At 35.4% G+C, this 14,426-nt stretch overlaps 1 protein-coding gene across 1 annotated transcript; it reads left to right on the forward strand.

Annotated features, from left to right (window-relative positions):
• Nucleotides 1-3,622: 3,622 nt before the first annotated feature.
• Nucleotides 3,623-10,432, forward strand: LOC113049047 (tetraspanin-15). Its single transcript, XM_026211073.1, has 8 exons — nucleotides 3,623-3,978; nucleotides 6,097-6,282; nucleotides 6,391-6,465; nucleotides 6,552-6,647; nucleotides 7,184-7,300; nucleotides 8,285-8,335; nucleotides 8,762-8,878; nucleotides 9,966-10,432. The coding sequence occupies exons 1-8, from the start codon at nucleotides 3,892-3,894 to the stop codon at nucleotides 10,290-10,292; spliced, it is 1,056 nt and encodes a 351-aa protein (XP_026066858.1). The 5' UTR covers nucleotides 3,623-3,891; the 3' UTR covers nucleotides 10,293-10,432.
• Nucleotides 10,433-14,426: the final 3,994 nt, after the last annotated feature.

Here is a 14,426-nt window from a genome sequence, read left to right on the forward strand (position 1 = left end):
GGGTGTTCTCATTCTTTTGGGCATAATTTTCCTGTCATCATTCAGCATACAGAATGCACGCATTATTCAAGTGTATGTGTCCATGTAACAGGGGATGTTTTGATGCTATGATTCAGAGTAAGCCCAGGGAACTGCCCTTTACCGAGCAATTTTTCAGCATTTTAGTGAATCACTCCTTCAACCAGCACTGCATTGCTATAGGCATTTACGTTTGTGTGTGTAGGGGGTGGGGGGGGGTTACATTTTGGATTTTTTTTTTTTTTTACATATTCTGTTTTTGCTGTGAGGTGTTGTTAATTGCCTTGATTCTTTCTGCGTTTGAATCGACTTGTTTCTGTAGCTCTGTGATGAGTAAAATTAACACCTTTTTTAGATAATCACATAATAGAGAAAAGATTTATAGTGCTATCTTCTTTTCACTATTAGAGTTAGTTTGTTTTCTTCTTGTGTGAAAAACTTAACAAAAGGACTCTGCAGGCATGCAAATGATGTTGTTGTGGACCTCTTTTATGATAATCAGTTCAGTGGGTTTAGGAGGGTTGGAAAGAGCATCAAATGCATTACATGAATTGCATATTCCTCCAAGAACCTTTGTGGGACTTAGAGAAGCATGTAATTGTGATGTGCTGTGACAACACATCAGTGTTAATTAACCATGTATCATGACAGCATCTGGGTTGACAACATTTAATTTCACCTACATGGGCATATTTTCATTTCCTTGATTATTTTATCTATTTATTTATTTATTTATTTTATATTTGCATTATTGTAGTTTTGTGGATTGTATAAGATATTTTATTTTATTAAACCGGGCAAGATTATCTTGGGGAAATTGGATCACCCAAAAGATTAAATGCAATGCTGAAAATATTTGGCAATCCTTTTAATACTCTCGTCTTTTGTCTATCCTGTACTCTACCTTTTGATCATAGCAACATAATATTCTCTGGCAGGGAGCTCTGCTGAACAAATCAAGATTTGGCTGACCACTGGTTGTTGACAAGAAAGAAATCAGAAATTTAATTTCACACACCAACTGCCATCCACAAGGATCACATTTAATGTACCTTGAGAGAAAAATAGTGAATTAGAAGAGCTACAGTCTAATGCGTCAGGACCTTTATGTATGTTAAAAATGATAAACTCAGTGTCTCTACATCTAGACATGTACAAATCAATTCAATACTTCAAATAAAAATTAAGAAGTGGTTTGTTTATTATTGTCCATCTATCCAGTGTTGCAAGAGTGAACTAAATTTAATAGAATGTGGAATGGCACAACAAATATATTGATTGTATAGCTGAAAAAAAGCCTTTTAGACAATATATATATATATATATATATATATATATATATATATATATATATATATATATATTACACACACTCACCTGAAGGATTATTAGGAACACCTATTCAATTTCTCATTAATGAAATTATCTAATCAACCAATCACATGGCAGTTACTTCAATGCATTTAGGGGTGTGGTACTGGTCAAGACAATCTCCTGAACTCCAAACTGAATGTCAGAATGGTAAAGAAAGGTTATTTAAGCAGTTTTGAGCATGACATGGTTGTTGGTGCCAGACGGGCCGGTCTGAGTATTTCACAATCTGCTCAGTTACTAGGATTTTCACGCACAACCATTTACAAATAATGATGTTAGAAGGGAAAAACATCGAGTATAAGGCAGTCCTGTGGGCAGAAATGCCTTGTTGATGCTAGAGGTCAGAGGAGAAAGGGCCGACTGATTCAAGCTGATAGAAGAGCAACTTTGACTGAAATAACCACTCGTTACAACCGAGGTATGTAGCAAAGCATTTGTGAAGCCACAACACGCACAACCTTGAGGCGGATGGGCTACAACAGCAGAAGACCCCACCGGGTACCACTTATCTCCACTACAAATAGGAAAAAGAGGCTACAATTTGCATGAGCTCACCAAAATTGGACAGTTGAAGACTGGAAAAATGTTGCCTGGTCTGATGAGTCTCGACTTCTGTTGAGACATTCAGATAGAGTCAGAATTTCGCGTAAACAGAATGAGAACATGGATCCATCATGCCTTGTTACCACTGTGCAGGCTGGTGGTGGTGTAATGGTGTGGGGGATGTTTTCTTGGCACACTTTAGGCCCCTTAGTGCCAGTTGGGCATCGTTTAAATGCCACGGCCTACCTGAGCATTGTTTCTGACCATGTCCATCCCTTTATGGCCACCATGTACCCATCCTCTGATGGCTACTTCCAGCAGGATAATGCACCATGTCACAAAGCTCGAATCATTTCAAATTGGTTTCTTGAACATGACAATGAGTTCACTGTATTTAAATGGCCCCCACAGTCACCAGATCTCAAACCAATAGAGCATCTTTGGGATGTGGTGGAACGGGAGCTTCGTGCCCTGGATGTGCATCCCACAAATCTCCATCAACTGCAAGATGCTATCCTATCAGTATGGGCCAACATTTCTAAAGAATGCTTTCAGCGCCTTGTTGAATCAATGCCACGTAGAATTAAGGCAGTTCTGAAGGCGAAAGGGGGTCAAACACAGTATTAGTATGGTGTTCCTAATAATCCTTTAGGTGAATATATATATATATATATATATATATATATATATATATATATATATATATATATATATATATATATATATATATATATATATATATATATATATATATATATAAATTCAACACACTGTACAACCTGACCAAGGTGTAAAGTTAAATACTTTTCTATTTTTCAGTGGTTCAATATGTACCATTCAATTATTCATTAAAATATTGATTGTATCCTTCATGGTGCAAATCTATGCCATATTGCACCTGTTACTAACTTTACAACAAAAAAATCACACTTAATAAGAGTGCAGTAAAAGAATTCACTCAGCCATGCGTCAATTAACATGTCAATGACATGACAGAGACTAATACTCTAAATGTATTTTAAATAGATTGTTTGCACTGCAGTGGAAGGCTGAGAGTTTAGGCAGAGATAAGAGAGTGTCAATGGAAGTATACCATTTTATTAATCAATTAAAGCATAAACATTATTTAATAATCCATAAATAGCCAATAGTTAAGGAGCTTAGCCAGATAAACATAATGGTAACACTTAACAATAAGGTGTCATTCATTACTTAATGTATTAACTAACATAAACGAACAATGTACAATACATTTAGCCTATACAGTATTTATTAATCTTTGTTAATGTTGGTTAACAAAAATACAATCTTGCAATGTTCGTTTTTTTTTTTTTTTTTTTTTTTATTCACAGTGCAGTAGCCTAAATAATGTTGACAAGCACACATTTTAATTTTAATAATGCATAAATGAATGCTGAAATTAACATGAACTAAGATTAACAATTGTTAATATAGGCTAATGTTATTAATAATAGCCTATTGTAATAATTTTAATGATAACAAAATCTATCTATCTATCTATCTATCTATCTATCTATCTATCTATCTATCTATCTATCTATCTATCTATCTATCTATCTATCTATCTATCTATCTATCTATCTATCTATCTATCTATCTATCTATCTATCTATCTTCTGTCGGTGTCATTTTATTTGTGCTGGCCCTTTAAAAGGTTTGTCCAGACCGTTGATCGGCGGGACGGAAGTTGTTATTGTGATGAGAGTACACCTTTCAGCTGCTGATGCGCTTTTCAAAACAATTTATTGGAGTCGACAGCGAAGCTGAACATTTGATGGAAGTACTCATTATGCATTCAGACGGGTCTTAGGCTTTTTAAAACAGACTGTCGTCTCTCTTAGAACAAAGGCTCATTGAATCTTAGCGGCAACGGCTAACATCTGAACACGTTACATGAAAATCTCAGGCTAACTGAAACGAATTAATGCGGTCACCATGCCGTCTTACGAAGAATGGAGAAAAACAATTCACTTCTATTATTTTTTAAAATTCTCTCTAAATGTCTATTCAATGCTTTTCTCGGTAAGTGTTCGTTTAAAATGAATGCTGTCCCAGCGTTGCTTTGTTTCTCTCTCACATAAACACGCAGACCAACACACACTCGCCCTGAATGAATACGCTCTTGTGTTTGTGTTGAATGTATAGAGGGTGTTAATAAATATCTTTTAACTTCGACCGCATTTACAGGATCGTTTAGAGATTACATGCTAGTTTTAGCTTTAAAATTTCACAGATGAGCTTTGTGTCTCAGTAAAGCAATAGACGCGTCTCTGAGAGATTTAAAGGCACTGGACGTTGTTGTTTCTGTAACTGTAACACTCACATGGTAATGACGACAGTTACGAGATTCTGTATTTACACTGATTTGTTTTTATATAGTTTTTTGGAAATAGTTAGAGACTATAATATTGAAATTGTATTGTCTATTTTTTCTTCATCATCCTTATATATATATATATATATATATATATATATATATATATATATATATGAAGAAAATATCGGACATTAATTGGCCAACACTGGATATTTATTGTATTCTGCCTATATTAATAATCATATGTTAATGTAAATGGGTAGTGATAGATTATGGCAAAAATGTATAAAAAATGAACAGCACATTCAAGTAATGGCATGAACACAATAACACATTCAGATATACTCTTATATGGACCGTGATTTTAAAGAGTGAGGACACCCACACACCCAATTTTGGGGGGGCATTTAAAAAAGAATATCTAATTAAACTAGTTTTATTACTGTATTTTATTTTTTAACAGTGATCTTTTTCTTAAACCACCAACTATTAGAATTTATTTTATTTTAAAAAGAAACACTGTTCTGCTTGACTCACTAGTGTAATGTTTTCTTATAGGGAATGCAATAAGTCTTATACCTTATGGAAGTATCTTGACTATTAGGGCTTTTGGAACATGATGATACAAGCAGAAAAGTCTCTCAGGATACTCTTCAAATCATCTTTTCTCTTACCCTTCTTTACTCTTAAAGGAACAGTCTACTCAAAAATAAAAACTTTCTCACCCTCATGTCATTCCAAACTTGTATGACTACGAAGAAGACATTTTGAAGGATGTTGGAAACCAAAAAAAGTCAATAGTAATCAAAACAGTTTGGTCACAAACATTCTTCAAAATCTAGGGATGTAACAATACACCCTGAGCCAGTTGAAAATCAATACATATATGAGACAATTTAAATCGTTTGAGATGTAAAACAAATCGCGATACAGTTGGTGGTAGGAGTAAAGCCCCGTTCACTGCTACATGGCTGCTGTTTCTTTTATTTGTGTTACTTATTTATCTAGTTTGGGGTTTGTTTTAAAATTTCAGGATAGTTTTGTTATATAACACATTTAAATTTCACAAAGAAATTTGTAACATTATGTCCAAGCGATAATAAAAGGACACCTTTTCATTTAGAATTTATAATATTTAATAATTTTTTTTTTTTTTAAATGAGAAAATCGTATCATGAAATCAATATCATAAATTGTATCGCATCTTGAGTTGAGTGAATCGTTACATCCCTATCATCTTTTGTGCTGGTATTTTCATTTTTGGGGGAACTATCCCTTTAAGATTGACTCATAGTTTTTACACTTCACTAAAACACTGCCATTTATCAGTGAACAGAAAATAAATGAAGATGTCTGGAATCTGAAATTGACAGATGACAAAGTTAATCATCCAACAAGATTTATTACATTAACCTTCCAGGAAGAACAGTCAGGGAAGAAAATTGAGAATGAAGTGGTTTCAATTAGTATGCTGTGTGCTAATATAGTCTTTTGTTAGGACACAAATTGATATTAAGACGCTGCATCCATCTTCTTTATGATCTGCGTCATTGCATTTACATTAGTTGTGCGTTTTAGCTCAGCACTCTTAAGAATTATGTCTGTCGTCTTATAGGGATTAATGTGAGGAACACAAATTATTCATTGTTTGATTTTACAATGGATGAATGTTCTGCTTGAATTGGCTGTGCATTGAAACATTGATTTCAACTTTATATCTTTGCTGCATTTCTGGTTTAATCACTTAAACATTATGTTATGAAATGATGTAAGCTGATGTGACTTGTAGAGATGTTTTACCAGACCTGCTCCTGTCCCCTTAGTTGCTTGGTCTGTGCGTGCTTTGTATCGGAGTGTATGCAGAAGTGGAGAGGCAGAAGAATCGGACCCTGGAGGGGGTGTTTTTAGCTCCTGCTGTGGTCCTCATACTGCTGGGTCTCGTCATGTTCATTGTGTCTGTGATGGGTATGGTGGGATCCCTCAGGGATAACAAGACTCTGCTGCACATGGTGAGTGTTGCTTGTCTGGTCGTGTGTGTGTGTTTATTCAGAAAAGATCCTCTTCTACCATGTTACTGGTGGATTTTTTTGTGCTGTGATTCTAAACTCTTTGTGCAGTTCCTGTGTGTGCTGTGTGTTCTGCTGGCTCTCCAGGCTCTTGCCCTCATCATTGCCCTGATCTTTGAAAAGACGGTAAGACGTAAAGAAACATTGAGAGCAGGGGCACTGTTGAGTTGTATGGTCTGCTGTTAATGAGTTACATTTTTCTTTGTCTTTAGACAATCAAATTGTTTCAGAACAGTATACGAGAAGGAATCAAGCACTACTATGATGACCTGGACTTCAAAAACATATTGGACTACGTGCAAGAGAAGGTAGCTAACCAACTTTATTACTGGAATCTAAGTGAATTATACACCCACGCTAATGTGGACCATGTCACAACTGCCATAAATAATTTCCATCTTTCAGGCAGTAAAATATATTTTGTCAATTACAGTTTCATTCATGCACAAAAATGGCAGTTTTCTCATAACACTGGCACATAATTGCTATTTATATGTGTGTGTGTGTGTGTGTGTGTGTGAATTTAAATGGAGTTATTTTAAATTGTAATCATATTTCACAATATTACAGATTTTACTGTATTTTTTAAACAAATGCTGCCTTGTTGAGCATAAGACAAAACAAATTCTTACTGACCCCAACCTTTGGAATGGTAGTAATGTAATATATTTATATTTTCAATATTTTGTGATAATTTTTAGTATATAAAATACTGCATAGTCATATTTATTATTATTATTATCATTATCATTAATGTTAAGAAGAAAGTATCACTTATATTAAAATTAAAATTCCCTTTTTTTAATCTGTTTTTTGTTATCACAATCTCGCTTTGTCTTTTCAGTTGTCTTGTTGTGGAGGAGATGAGTACAAGGATTGGGAAGTAAACCAGTACCACTTCTGCAATGGCACGAGTCCTTTGGCCTGCGGTGTTCCCTACACCTGCTGCATCCGACAAAGTGTTAGTCATCCTGTTCACTTTGCCCAGTCATGATACATTAATCAGCGCATACGTCGCCCTGTACATGGTAGTCTGATGAGAAAAGCCTGCATCACAGGCCATTTTCATGAATTTCACCAGTAATAATTTCTTGCTGAAAAGAATGTGCTTTTTTTCTGTTTGCAATGAAAGCAGTCTGACCCACAGGTCTGCGAGTTACAGGGAGCTGAATTCTGAGCTTTTTTCTGGTGGGTTTACAGAGCTTTCTAGTAAATGCTGTTCCCCATGAGTCAGTGGGAGAGTGCATCATGACAGAGAGAATTTAATTTACCTGCCCTGCACAGCATAGAGTCTGCTCTACTGTTCATGAGCATCTCTCTCTCTCTCTCTCTCTCTCTCTCTCTCTCTTAGTTAATAAATGTTGATTGGGCACTAATGCAAAGTTCTCCTTTTGGTATGACAGTTTACCGCAGTGAGAGAGCACAAGGCTTTTCAGGCTAAGAATCAAAGATTGCCGATATTTGACTTCAGATGTTTGCTTATCATCTGCAATCCTAATAGCACAAAATTCCAAAAATGGCACACGATAGGTGCAGACATTCAGTAATCTGCTGAATTTTGTAGCGTTTTTCTAACCAGGTTTTGAGAGAAAATCTTCCTGCAAAAAAGTAAAATATATTATTAGTATATTTTATATATATTATAAAATATATTACTCATAGTTCACTCAAAAATTAAAAGTCTGTCATTAATTGCTCACCCCCATGTCATTCCAAACCCGAAAGACCTATGTTCATCTTTGGAACACGGATTAAGATGAAATCCGAGAGCTTTATAAAATTATGGTTGCTATAGGACTATACGTGGACTTATTTAATAATGTCTTTACTACCTTCCTGGGTCTTGAACATCTCAGTCGTGTTGTTGTCTATGCAGGCTCAAAGGCTCTCGAATTTCATCAAAAATTAGTTTTACTAGTGAGTCCTGTGTGTTAATTTCTTTCAGGTCGGAGAAGTTGTGAACACACTCTGCGGCTACAAAACTCTCAAACAGCAGGTAAAATGGAGCTCTCTGAAGTCCACATTCTCGCAATGGCCTGCAACCAGCCATCACTGACTAATGTTAAATGACTTGTGTCATTTTACATAATACTGGCTCTCATACCCAGCCATGCACTTGGAGAGAATCATTTGGCGGACCTTGACACTTGAGATTATCTTTAAAGGAGAAGATGTGACAGGAAAACAAAACCTCCAATAGCCATTTTCAAGTGCAATCATCTGTAATGGTGGCGCCATTCAGTTGTTTGTTCCATAGATAAAAACCAAGCAAATAACATCAGAGCCATTACAAGCACCACATCTATTATGCCATTACGATGGACTCTAGTTGTGATTTTTGAACCTTGTTTCCGTCATAAAATCTGAGCATTACCTGTTACCTTATACCGAATTAGATTTCTTTCTCTCTTCTGTATTACAGCGTGAAACTTTAGATGGCATAATTCATGTGCGTGGCTGTATCCATGCTGTGAACCTGTGGATGGGGGACAACATTGGAGCTACTATTGGAATCTGCTGTGCGGTTGGACTACCACAGGTTTTATGATCCTCTTTTCCTTCTTGTGTTTACTGTTTATTATTTATATCATCCTACCCTGAAATATATGTATCTCTTCATCGTGTACTTTTCCCTCTGCTCCCCTGGCATTCCACATTTCCATTTTGATTGCCTACTACCTATTCTGTTTGACTCTTCCCTCATTAGAGAATCCTCTGGCAAACAATAAATTATAGAAAACGGACATCTGCACTGACCAGATGCAAATGCCCAATGAGGGGCGAATGACTCTCGGAGAAGCTGCTGCCCAGTCTTTGGAATCTTTTTGACAAAATAACTAGCCTGCTCATCTGTCTCTCTCTTTTTCTGTCTGCTGAGTTGAGGGAAGAGGTCACATTAAATACAGCCACATGGCCATGCCGGCACATTCCTCCATTAATGCATTAATCCTCTAATTAGAGCAGAGGAACAGTCCTCTTGCACAAATATGATGATAGTGTGTGACAAAGACCCAGTCTAGTAAATCAAAGTATGGTTGGATTAATGATCTGCTCCTGTTTATGCACAGTATTACTGTATATTTTATATATGTTTTACGTAAAAATAGATTTTTTGAAAATGACAAGTTGAAAACTATAGATTTGGATCTGTGACTCTGCTTTGAAAATAGTTTAGATTAGAATTATGTGAATATTTATGAATATATTAGAATAAAACTTAAAATAATAGATGTTACCCTTCTGATTCAAAAAAATAAAATTGGTGAGCACATATACTGTACATGCACAGTGCACACTATGTCTTATGTGCTTTGATTTAAAAAACAAAAAAAACAAATGTACGGTGTACGGTTCTCACAAGTTGTCATAATTTTTTTTGTCAGGATTTTTTAATGTAAAGGAAATTCAGAAGAACAGCATTCATTTGAAATATAAATCTTGTGAAACTTGTACTTTGCATCAATTTAATGTGTCCTTGTCAAGTAAAAGTATTAATTTCTTAAAAAAAAAAAAAAACTTGCCCCGAACGTTTGAATGGCAGTGTATTTATCTATTTGGTGACTTTTTTGCACTTCATCTCCAAAAGACATATCTTGACACTTCACATGTGTTAATGTTTCTTTTAGCTCCTTGGTATTCTCCTGAGCTGTATCTTCTGGAATCTTTTGGTGGAGATGAGTGAATCTGAAGACATGGTGGACTTTAAGATCCTGAAACGTGCCGGTTTCAAGTACAGAGAACTGGACCTCTCAGGTGCTGGATGGTGTATGTGTCTACCTCGTGACGGAGGCTACCTGCCTGTTCCTGTAGCAGAATCTGACAGCTGGGCTCCAGACCCCATCCGTTTTGACCTGGAACAAGAACAGCCCAAAATATCCTTTAAGCATTCACACCTGAAGAGTCAAAAAGCACAATCAGGTATGGGGATGGATGAAGTGGACAATCGGGCTTAAGAGGCTGCATCTTAATTTTTTTTTTTATTTAATTGTGATTAGTATAGAAAAAGTTCACACTGTGTGTTAACATAAAGTGAGTTAGTTGCACTAAATGTTTTTAGGCATGAAAAAAAGGAGAGGTTTGATAAAACGTTTGATAATAGATGGAATCAAGGTAGGAGATCTCCACCTGCACATTCCATTGTTTTTCACCATTTTAGTTCATTCTGTGACTTATGGGATCAAGCAAGTTTGTTTTATTAGTCATTTCTTATATATTTTATAATAGTTCATAAGGTACATGGAGAGGACTCTTACTGTTGGCAATCAAATTTTTTAAAATGTTTTTAATTTAGGAGTATATTACAGTGACTTCAGGAAATGGCTAGCTTTTGAATTTGTCAAAGATTATCAATGTTTGACTGGCAGATGAAGCTGGACGTTCATCTCTAGTAGATGCATTGTTTCTAAAAACTTTTATATGCACATTTTAATTGTTTTTACATTACAATATTATCATGAGCCCAAATTTCCAAGAAGAAATGAACATTTGGTATTATTATGGATCTGCTTTCTCTTTTAAAAAGCATGAGGTTTGTGTAATGCTGACATTATTTCTTAATGATAATAAGTACCAATGAAATGATTATTTATTAAAGTGTTGCCTTAAGTACAACAGAAGCTTTTACCCTGAGTACCTCAGGCTATTCTACAATAGCCACATTACCTTGCAGGTAGAATTTTTTTAAATAAGGGAGACCTGGTCTTGACCACTACTTGAAGTTTCATTTGTCTTTTAAGTTATGTTCATAATGAACTTTTAGCTGTTGAAAACCTCTGTTTTAAATGTGTAGTTCAAGTTTGATCTTTATTACTGTTCGGGAAGATAAAACAAAAAAAAAGAAAAAAAACTTTTAGCATTAATGTTGTCATAATTAACAAATGTCTGCCATTAATTTATAAAAAACCGCCTTTTAGTTGCCAGTAGTCATTTTGAAATACCTCACAATCACACCTCTTTGCTAATCGGCCTTTTCAGGATGTTGCTAAAGATGGACTGCTGTGCTCCAGCTAATGTAGCTCTGGTTTTGTAGTAACATTAATGTGACTTTCAATAAAATTTGCTTGAATTAATCTTTTTAAGTATGTCTCGCGGTTTATTCTGCATTGTTGAATAAAGCCCGAAGTCTCTGACGCCTTTTAGTGGAGTGATAAGTGGAGCTGTGAAAACCTCTAAGGAGCTGGGCTTGTGGATTCTTAGAAACTATCCGCCTGAACTTTTGAATGAATGCATGAGCCATTTCTAGTGCATAATCACACTTTTTAAGATGTTCTAGAAAGTGAATGTTGCATAATGAGGTCCCAGGGGTTTTGGCAATTGTATAGATGACTCTATAAGGTTAATGTATCTTCCCAAAGAACTCAAATTGCATTTAAGGACTCTGATAGCAACTTGGCATATTAAAATGAGTCTAATTGATGCTGCTTTCTGAGCATCATCATAACACATCGCTCACATGAATTCCTGTGCAGAGCAATCCATCTTCCTCCTCTCTCCCATTATTTCCTCACTGCTCACGCCACTTTCCTCCTCATGGTGATGGCCATCAAGAGGTTGCATGTGGAATAATTATAGCCGGTGTCTCAATGGGAGGAAATGAACTGCAGCACTGAAAATAACACTTCTTGTACTGAAGCCGGGAACAAAATGCATCCACACTGGTGTAATTATGATAATAATAACAGCATTAATAACAGTAATTAGCAATTGCTTGCTTGAGGGAGGCACAAGGATGGGTTCTTGGTTTTGTCAGATGCATGAGTGCATCAAAAGAGGATGAGGCTAGTTGATCACGTGATGCACTGCAGATGAATTGTCAGTGCTTAAGCAGATGTTTTTTATGTTTGTTTTTTTTTCGTCTAGCATCCAGAAAACCTTGAATGAGAAGAGAGCAAAATCCCAGCATGGAAGTTCTTGAGAAGAAGCTAGAGTACATGGCTATTTACTGATTTACTCGTGAAGGAAAAGTTTATAAAAAAATAAAAATAAAAAAACAAATTTACTTGCACTCAATCACTTGAATCTCATTCTGACAGCACCCATTCCCTGCAGAGGATCCAGTAAAGCTAAATTTCTCCAAACTCCTTCACCTAAAAAAACTAAATCATCTACATCTTGGATGACCTGAGGGGGAGTGTACTCTTAGCAATTTTTCATTTCTGGGTGAACTATTGCTTTAATAGTGAGGCAAATGCCATGAGCCAGCAAGGGCGAAGAGATCAGGTATGATCGCAGTATAGAGAAAAATATTTTTTAATCCCCCTCCCTAAGGTTTATGATGTTGTTCAAATTTAATTTAATTTTATGCAATTATGCTGATTGGTGGACAGTTAATGAGTCAAGTATCAACTTTTCACATAGTAATTATTATGCAGCTTCTCTGAAAGAGTAATACAACATTAAAGGCCAGGGCTGTTTATCTCTAATAGAGGAGGGATATGGCTCATTTCGGCTGCAGCTTAAATGCTGTCTCTCTATCTAAATAATGAGTTCAGTGCATCGTATCTCGTGGGACTTGAGAGAAGAAAAGTGATTTCTCTAGGTTTGGTTAAATCTGGATGAAACGTATCAAGGTTGACCTGAGGACATGCGTCTTTGAAATAAACACCTTAAACGTCAAGAGAACACATTAAGAAGCTGCAGGGCGTTCGGGTTGCTTGTTTTGTTGCTAAGAATAATGAATAAATAAATAAGCCCATTTTTTATCATCAATCATTCTGTACCCAGAATTTTTAATACATGTCTTGCAATGTGCAAAAAAGAGGGTAAATATCAGACTTAAATGAACCTAATAAGATAATAAGGGCACAATTTGAACTGTAAATGATAGAAAATAGGTTCAAAATTACAATGTTGGTTTTCTAGCACCTGTGCCCTCCAATTCTCTGTGGACTAGCCAATTTAGTTGTTTTTGCATAACCTGTACAACTGTAAGGTGTTATAGAAACTTTAATCTTGAGGTCTAAATATTGGAATCAATCAATGCAGAACTTATAAGTTGGTGCAAACGACATCCAAATTGTTAATGTTTTCATTTTACATTTCATTCTTTGGTTTGCTGGCATTCATTCTTCTTAAGCTTACTAGAAGTGTAATAGCTATGCACTGTGCCTTGCTGTTATCCCTGAGGTAATACACACCTACTCACCTCATCTCATCATTTTCTGACAAAAAAAAAAAAAAAACCCATATGGTGTTATCACCGAACGAATCAGACTGGGACTGCCTTGCTCTGGACGGCAGAATGAATTCAATCTCGCCAATGAATATCATTGAGTATCCCTGATTAGTCACACAAATGCAATGCATAAGTGAAGTGGATTCTGTCCACACAAAGAAAATGGCTTTTCATATGCATCAACATGTCGTTTCTTCTGAAAAGTTTCTGTTTGAACAGATGATTGAAAGCTGTCTGTTGAATGATGAGTGAGGTTCTGCTGCCAGTTAATGGAATGTGTCCCTGATGGATTGCCAGTAAAGACCTTGTGTGGATGATGAAAGAGTGACATCAAGAGTTATATTAATGCAATATCTCACAGGCTACTGTATATCAGCAAAATCAAGAGTACTGAACAATTTTATTGTGTGTGTGTGTTTATACAACAGTTTAAATAACAAGACGTTAATATCCATTTATTTCAGTTTTTGACACAATTTGTCAGTTAATCAAATTTGTATTTTTTTTTCTTTGAAAATAGTAGAGAAGCCAACCCTAATAAAAAAGTATACATTTAAAATAAATTTATACTGACACATAATTAAACTTTATTTGGAGTTCTACATGTGCACAAAGTACATTTTTTATATTAAGCCCTGAAATGTGTTTTAATGTCACTAATGACGAGGATTGTATGATATATATTTTTTTTTATGATATCAGCGTTTAAATGCAAGATATTTAAAATGTAGCTAAAGCATACTTGCAATAGTTCCACTTTAGCACGATCAAATATACTTCAGTGGACTTCAGCCACACAATTAAAGTGCATTAAGCACAAAATTATTTGTTCCAAATGACTTGAAGTATACCAGTTTAGTATAATAAAAGTACAAAGGTATTTTATTAAGTACATGTAAATGTATGTCTAGTA

This window comes from Carassius auratus, chromosome 30, assembly GCF_003368295.1.
Source record: "Carassius auratus strain Wakin chromosome 30, ASM336829v1, whole genome shotgun sequence".
In the NCBI taxonomy this organism is placed as follows: Eukaryota; Metazoa; Chordata; class Actinopteri; order Cypriniformes; family Cyprinidae; genus Carassius; species Carassius auratus.

Excerpts from the sequence above, each read along its gene's own strand:
- LOC113049047 (XM_026211073.1), top strand. The coding sequence starts at position 3,892 with ATGCCGTCTTACGAAGAATGGAGAAAAACAATTCACTTCTATTATTTT. Across the intron at positions 3,979-6,096 it reads TCTATTCAATGCTTTTCTCG|TTGCTTGGTCTGTGCGTGCT; the intron begins GTAAGTGTTCGT and ends CTGTCCCCTTAG. Across the intron at positions 8,336-8,761 it reads ACAAAACTCTCAAACAGCAG|CGTGAAACTTTAGATGGCAT; the intron begins GTAAAATGGAGC and ends TCTGTATTACAG.